The sequence below is a fragment of the Myotis brandtii genome, unplaced genomic scaffold (genome assembly GCF_000412655.1).
Source record: "Myotis brandtii unplaced genomic scaffold, ASM41265v1 scaffold1038, whole genome shotgun sequence".
Classification (NCBI taxonomy): domain Eukaryota; kingdom Metazoa; phylum Chordata; class Mammalia; order Chiroptera; family Vespertilionidae; genus Myotis; species Myotis brandtii.
In genome coordinates, this window is record NW_005353490.1 from 948150 (window position 1) to 956451 (window position 8302).

An 8302-nucleotide genomic window follows, 5' to 3' on the forward strand; every position below is an offset into this window, starting at 1 on the left:
GATTTTGTTTTGTTCACTTCCCTATCCTCTGCATTTGGAGCAACTCACGGCAAATAGTAGGTAATCAGTTAATAGTTGTTGAATGAACAATCTCTAGTCTCGTTCAATTCTTCAATTGTGTGACTTATTAAACTAAGAAATTAAAATGTCTTAGATATCCACAATGGAAATTTACCTCAAAATCAGTAAGTAACTAACATGTGAATTCTAGTTATGGTCTCTCTCACTGGAAACCAATGATATTGACTATGTTCGGAAAAGCCAGGAATGTTTCGGTACTTTTCTAATAAAAATATATTGTTTTAAAAAATTGTTAATGTAGCCACTGGAGGGAGCTCACGCTTTTCTTTTTAACAAGAAAATTACACCAAGTTTACAATATGACCTCATACAAACTCATCAGGAAACTGGTACCAGAAGAAATTTTAGTTCTTTTCAAGGCTAGCTACTATAGGGAAAGAGAACATATCATGTGTAGAAATTCCCCATTTCTTTCTTTGCTTGTAACACATTCTTGCTTGCTTTTCTATTTCTAGAAAATATGAAAGTTGTGGTGAGATGTCCTCAAGGATTCTATTTATTTTAGAAAACAAATAGCCCTAACCGGTTTGGCTCAGTGGATAGAGTGTCAGCCTGTGGACTGAAGGGTCCTGGGTTCGATTCCGGTCAAGGGCATGTACCTTGGTTGCGGGCACATCCCCAGTAGGGGGTGTGCAGGAGGCAGCGGATCGATGTTTCTCTCTCATCGATGTTTCTAACTCTCTATCCCTCTCCCTTCCTCTCTGTAAAAAATCAATAAAATATATTTTTTAAAAAAGAAAACAAATAAAAGTGGTGGGAATACCTCTCTCCTCTCCCCCGGAATGTGCTCCTGGTTATACTATCCTCAGGGACTGAGTTACAAAAGAAACAGCCCCTCCTCTGTTGTCTGCCCCCAACCTGTGAGACCCACAGGGGTCACTGGGTGATTAGAGAATCTTGCTTTCAAGCAGAGGAATGGAGCAGTGTGGGGACTACCTGGATACCATTTGGCATTGCATTTGATAGAGAATAAAGAAAGAATGAAACCCATTTGGAGTCCTCTGATTTCCATATAATTGTTAACAAAATAATTTAAGCCTAGAGAAGTGGCCTTTTCCCATTCTGGCAGTCCTAAACTAGTTCCACATGGCAGTTATTTTATTTTTTACTTATTAATTTTTCCCCCTTTATTGATTAAGGTATTACAAATGTGTCCTTATCCCCCCATTGCCTCCCCATACCCTCCGCCCACTCATGCCCTCACCCCCCTATTGTCTGTGTCCATTGGTTAGGCTTATATGCATGCATACAAGTACTTTGGTTGATCTCTGTCCTTTATCCCCACCCTCCCCTACCTTCCCTCTGAGATTTCACGGTCTGATCGATGATTCTCTGTCTCTGTTTTTGTTCATCAGTTTATGTTGCTCATTATATTCCATAAATGAGTAAGATCATGTGATATTTATCTTTCTCTGACTGACTTATTTCACTTGGCATAATGCTCTCCAGCTCCATCCATGCTGTTGCAAATGGTAGGAGTTCCTTCCACATGGCAGTTATTTTAAAATATAAACATATGTATAACGATACATAAAGCATCACTATAAAAAGGTGGGTATTAGGTAGCTATTAATCAAAAGCTATAGTGTACTAGACGGACCATGAAAGGGGATAATGTTTTGGGAGAAACCTTAGAGATCATAATCTCTCATTCCTCAGTTTGCAGATGAAGAAATTGCTATTCAGAGGTCATAAGACTTGTCAAGGCTACTTAGCCAATGAGTGGCAGGACCAGAAACATACTCCAGTCTCTTGATTTCCAGGCTCCTGTTTGTATGTCCATCTAAAAGGTTTCTTCCAGTGTTAAAAGTCTCTGTTTGAGTCTGTATGAAATAATAATAAAGATAATAGCAGCTAACACTTATTGCTCAAAATAAAAAGTCTATCACATGTAATCTGTGTCATTTGGGTTCTCTGAGAAGGAGGCACTGAGACAGAATCAGATGCACAAGAAGTTTATTGGAGGTAACCCTTATGAAAATAAAAGTGGGGAAAAAGCAGAAAGATTGCCCCAGACTGTGATGGAGGTCTGAGAAAGTCTTAGTGAACCCAAGGGGGAGCACCTGACTAAAGATTGCCCATCAGAGGAGTCCTGAGTTGGGCAGGAATGGTCAGTCCTTAGTATTCCTTCAATACTCAGTCATTGGCTGGAGACTGCTTGGATTTGGCCTTGGCTTGAAACCTGAGGCGAGTCTCCTCTCCAGTGCAGCAGCTAGAGGGTGTCAGCTAACTGCTCTCTCTCCCTGTGGCTGAAAGTAAGTTCTTTGTTGAAGGGTGATCCAAGCAGCACACCTTTACGGCTGCCACATAACCCAGCTGACCCCAGAGTTTTCTAGCATTATGGAGTTACTTGCAATATCCAAAATGAATGCTACTCAGCAGTGTTTCAAAGCTGGCATCCCACCACAGGAAACTTCTCACTGGTCTCCTTTGCCTTTACTTCATTTTTACAGTCTTACTTCACTGCCTTCTCTTTTTGCTGTTCCAGGATCCCCAGCATACTCCCTAGCTGCCAGAAGTAATTCCTGTTCCCTTATTATTCAGGGAAATTTAGTTCTCTTTTGCAGCTCACTTTTGCTTTGAGTTCCAATCCATAAAAACTCCTAGCCAGTCTGGCCCTAATCAAAGGCCCCAAACAAGAGACACTTGCCCTGGCCCTGGTTGGGTAGCTCAGTTGGTTAGAGCCGTGGTCAGCAAACTGCGGCTCGCAAGCCACATGCGGCTCTTTGGCCCCTTGAGTGTGGCTCTTCCTAAGCCTTAGGAGTACCCTAATTAAGTTAATAACAATGTACCTACCTATATAGTTTAAGTTTAAAAAATTTGGCTCTCAAGAGAAATTTCAATCCTTGTACTGTTGATATTTGGCTCTGTTGACTAATGAGTTTGCCGACCACTGGGTTAGAGCATTGTCCAGATGGGCCAAGGTTGTGGGTTCCATCGCTGGCCAGCCAAGGTTGTGGTTTCAATCCCTGGGCACATACCAGAATCAACTAATGAGAAAGAGGGAGAGAGAGAGAGGGAGAGAGAGAGAGAAAAAGAGAGAGAGAGAGAGAGAGAGAGAGAGAGAGACCTGCTTTTAATTCTGCTGCTTTTAATATTGTAGAAGTCATTACTGGTATTTCTCATTTTCAGTAACAATGCAGTTTTTTCTCTGTATTATATGGTACTTTGGTTGACTTTGACATTGTGGAAATAAAGGAATTACTACAGGAATCAGATTTTCCACAGATGATGGAGGATCTCAAGAAGGGAGATGATAGTCAGGTATTGGAGAAAGATTCACTGATGAAGCCATCAGAAGCACTGGTACAGTTGGACAAATAAGAGCTCATGAGAAAAATCCAAGAAGCCAAGCCTGTCCAGCTGCCAATCTGGGGGCCTGTGGGAAGCTGTAGCTTCTGTGTAACTACAGCCTCTGTGAGTACACTTCCAAGATCTGGTTGGGACCATTGTTGATTGAGAGGCCAACAGTCATGAAGACAAGGTGAACTCAGAGGAGAGCAAGGGCAATCTGGGATCCTTGGATACCAAGGTGTCTGTCATTCTATCTAATCAAGAGTAATGGCTATTCCTTCACTTCTCTTTTAAAAATCTCACACAAGTGTCTCTTTGGCTAACTCTACATTAGAACTACACAGGGAAGGGGATTCTGGGAAACAGAGTTCCCAGCTTAACCATTGATATAGCACAACAGGGAACAGTGTAGGCAAAGGCCCCGAGAAGGAAATAAACTCCATGTGCTTGAGAGACAGAAAGAAGGTGAGGCTGGGCTCAATAAATGAGAATAGAGGGAGCCTGGTAAGAGAAGCAGGTAGAACTTAACTCACATATGGCTTGGTGGGCTGAGGTATGGTTGATTTAATTCAAAATTGATGGATTTTAAGCAAGGTGGTGGTATTCTGTGAGTTATTCTTTGAGAGGCTCATTCTGGCCCTAGCCGGTTTGGCTCAGTGGATAGAGCATCGGCCTGTGGACTGAAGGGTCCCAGGTTTGATTCTGGCCAAGGGCATATGCCCGGGTTGTGGGCTCAATCCCCAGTGTGGGGGTGTACAGTGTTTCTTTAAAAAATATATATATATATTATATTGATTTTTTACAGAGAGGGAGGGAGAGGGATAGAGAGTTAGAAACATCGATGAGAGAGAAACATCGATAAGCTGCCTCCTGCACACCTCCTTACTGGGGATGTGCCCGCAACCAAGGTACATGTCCTTGACCAGAATCGAACCTGGGACCCTTCAGTCTGCAGGCCGACGCTCTATCCACTTGAGCCAAACGGTTAGGGCTATACAGTGTTTCTATCTCTCTCTCCCTCTCCCTTCCTCTCTGAAATAAATAAAAATATATGAGAGAGAGAGAGAGAGAGAGAGAGAGAGAATATCATTTTGGCTGGCATGGAGGTAAGGAAGGAAAATTAAACTTTAAGAAAAGGGGCAGCAGGGAAACTATTATGGTAGCCCAGGAAAGAGACAAGGATAGCCTGGACTTTGAGTATAAAAATATAGATATGAAAAACTGGTCAGTCAGGCTTTTAATCTCTTCTCCAACATATTTTTTTAGTCCTGGAAGCATCCCCGAGTGTGAGATGTGGAACACCCTTTGTTGTGAGGAAGGCGCGGCAGAAGTAAATAGAGAAGGGTGGAACTGACACTAAGTGCTTCCTCAGCATCAAGATCTATGCTGGGCCTGTTCCTCACAACAGCCCTGAATGAGGACACTGGTGCTTCCATGTCTTTATCTCCATTATCCTTTATCTGAGATGAAAGCAAATCAATAAAGACATGTGAGAACTACTGTTAAGCATGCAATAGTTGAAGTGTAAGTTCAAGACATTAAAACAATCAAGACTTGTTTTCTGATTAATGGTCCATTTATTGATACCATCTTTTAACAAAGAAATTATTTCAGAGTATAAGGTATATATGCCAATACTGCTTTGAACTTAATTATTTGCTTAGAGAGTATACATGTATATGTAAATGATGAATATCATGCACTTATATGTTATAAAATGTGGTTTCTGATTATTAGTTATACACTACACTTTACCTGTGAGTTGTGTAGTAATTGGTTCACAAACTCTCAAATTAGGGAACGTTTAGGTTTTTCAAGGATGTACGTGGAAGGAGCTAGAGTTTCATGATTAGATCAGATATTGCTTGGGTGGGATCACCACTGGGCAGCACTGAAGATCATCTGTTGGGTAAGGAGTAACAAAATTTGCAAGAAGGCATTTGTTTAAATTCTGGCAAAAGACATCCTGTCCTACACAGTTCACCAAACCTCCTCTTTAAGAGAGTTTCTAAGCCCTGCGGAAGCTATGTGAGCACTGGTCTTGTCTCCTCTAACAGAATTTGCTGCTCCCTCCAGCTCTTGGTATCTTAACATCACCTTTCTTCAGGAGACCTGGTGAAATAATCAGTAATCACAATATTTTACCAACTCTGAGAAAAGTTTAATGACAAGGACATTCATATTTACCTAAAATGAGTTTTCAAAAGGATGTTGGTGGCTTTCTTGTCATATCATAGAAAACCGAGGTTTGTCAGGAATTGTACTGAAGGAATTTGCATGGGGTGGTGAAGGTTTTGACACTGGTTGATTTATAAAGCTCCTTGTAAGATTCTGTGATTCTAGGTTCCCTGTATATTTTATGAAAACAGTTCAGAACTTCCATAAATGGTTAAACATTTCCTTCTTATCTGCTCAAGAGGCCAAGTTAACATCCTGTCATAAGACAAGGATGTTGCATCACCCCGGGTGCTTTCAGGGATAATGGCCTGAAGATAATGAATTTACCCAGGGGTTACTCAATATTGAATCTTGCTACAGATAGCCAGCTCCTGCTCTGAGGGGATGGCCTGGCTTCCCTCCTACGTGTAACAACTGCAATTAAGGAGTCATTCAAAATCTAGTCCCACAGTATATGAGGCACGGTGGCAGATTCAGGGAAATAAACTTGGCTCCTGCCCTTAAGGAGCTGGAGAGATAGAAAAACACACACACAAAAATTAGAAAATAATTAAGTGCTCACCTGTGTGGTGTGGAGCACATGTGAAATAGGGTTTTAAGATAATCTGAGTGTCCAGAAGGTTTTATTTAAGAGGCAGGATTGAATTGAATCTTGAAGCCTGGGTAAAGTGAAGATGAGGGGCGGGGCGGGGGGGGGGGGCGGGAGAAGGCATTCCTGTGGGGTGTTGGGGAAATAATGAGAAGAGAGTAGACCCAGGTCAGCACAGTAGAGGAGGCAGGCACTGAACTGTGGTCGGACAGTGAGGAACTGGCTTGGCTGAGGCAAAGGGGAACAACAGAAACAAAGTGGACAGCCTGGGCAGGTAAGATGGAGTCACATGGCCTCAAAAGTGAGATGGAAGGTTCTGAAAGCTAAGTGCTAGTGTTCTCCAGTGTTGGTTCCCAGAAACTACCAGCATTTACCTCTCAGATACATTGCATGTGAGGCCTGTAGGCGGATTCAAATACAGATGCTGACGGCCATGGCAGCTTAGTGAGGTCCAGCTCAATTCCAAACTGCTTGGCTTATCAGCAAGCTGACAAGCTGGCACTTGCTGACATGTGCCTCAGAATACGCTCGGAAACTGCAGGCTGTGGTCTGGGAAGCCTAAGGCTGCTCTCCCAGGCAGCTGTTGTGTATGAGGTGTTGTGTGGCCATCTGTCCACAGGTGGGTGTTACTAAGATCCTGCTCTTAAACATGATGAAATTCAGCTGGCTGTAGGTGGAAGAATAAGACAAACTATAGCTCTAACAATTCTTAACATTTGGATTTTAAAAGCTACTTTTTAGCTTCAATTACAATTTCATAATGATGCTTTATAATTTCTAGTCAGATCAACAAGCTTATGGATTAAGGTGCTGGAATTATTTCAGTATAATTAAAAAGAACATTTTAAACAGGAAATATTTGTCGGTAAAGCTGTCAATTACATAGTCTTCTTTTGATGAGGACGTGGAGATCGTTTAACTTTTTGAATTCCCTGCTTTTTTTGATGTTTTTTTTTCTCTTTCTTTTGCTTTTTCTTTTGGCTGACCTGCAAAGAGGGGGGGGGGAAAGACATTGTTTCTTCATCTTACCATTTTCCCTTTCTTATATTATAATTGAACTCTCTAGACTGTGGTCCTTCTTCATCCTCAAAACAGGTTTAAAGTGCTTTACTCTCACAGGGGCTCCTTTTAATTCTTTCTACTTCACCCACTTTGAGGAGGAGGCAACAGCCTTCTAATTGGTCTTCTCTTGTCCATTCTCCTGGCTCATTACTACCCTCACTCCAATCTTGCTTATGACTTAACTGTCCCAAGTACAACTTTCTGATGTTGGAGGATAGAATTGCTAAGTTAAAGTACATATATACTTAAGTCTTCTACTTAAGTATCATCTACTTCTTACCTATGGGGAGACTGAGGCTCAGAGAGTGCGACTTGCCTAAAGTTGCATAGCTAGTATGTGGCAGAACCACTGTCTATCAGACTCCAAAAGCTACACTCCCAACTACATATTCTGTGTCCCTCTTCAGACATAATTCCTTAGCATGTCATACAGGATTCTTCCCACTCTGTCCTGGTCTACTCTTTTACCTCAATCCCTTAATTCCCTCCATACAAACTCCACCCACATTACTAGAGGCTCCCTGAACACAGCAAGCTCTCTCATGATTCTATCTTTCATGATGTCCTTGCCCTCCTGGTGAACTACTTATCCTTCAAGACCTAAATCAAATGTCACCTGATATGAAAAGTCTTCCTTAATAGTTTCTCCCTGCCCCTCCCTTCAGAAAAATTACTTATTCCTTCTTCTATAATCTTCAAGATTCTTGTACATATTTTTATTTAATATTTGAAATTGTACTTTAATTTATTGTTAGAATATTTGCTATAGCAGGATGGTACTATCTTATTACCTTTCTATTCTCAGTGTCTACTATTCATTTAAATACATATTCATTGTGTTAAATAAGAAAGATAAGCTCCCTTTGCTCATGGAACCCACATTCTAGTGGTGCAATAGACAAGTGATACTCTATGCAGGAATATAATTATACTAGAGGCCCAGTGCATGAAAATTCATGCACTGGAGGGGGGTGGTCCCTCAGCCTGGCCTTCCCCCTCTCACAGTCCAGGAGCCCTCAGGGGCGGGAGGTGACCTGGCGATCAGGGGAAGGCGACGCCCCATCACACCTCTGCTGCTGCCACTGCTGGCAGCGCAAG

General features: G+C 41.9%; 1 protein-coding gene across 1 annotated transcript in view; it reads right to left on the reverse strand.

The window, feature by feature from the left end:
• Positions 1-4951: 4951 nt before the first annotated feature.
• CXCL9 (chemokine (C-X-C motif) ligand 9) overlaps positions 4952-8302 on the reverse strand; it is a 6720-nt gene continuing 3369 nt past the window's right edge. The window contains exon 4 of the mRNA XM_005856642.2: positions 4952-7128. Within this exon, the coding sequence (XP_005856704.1) occupies positions 7021-7128 (108 nt within the window). The 3' untranslated portion in view covers positions 4952-7020. The remainder of the gene's footprint in view (positions 7129-8302) is intronic.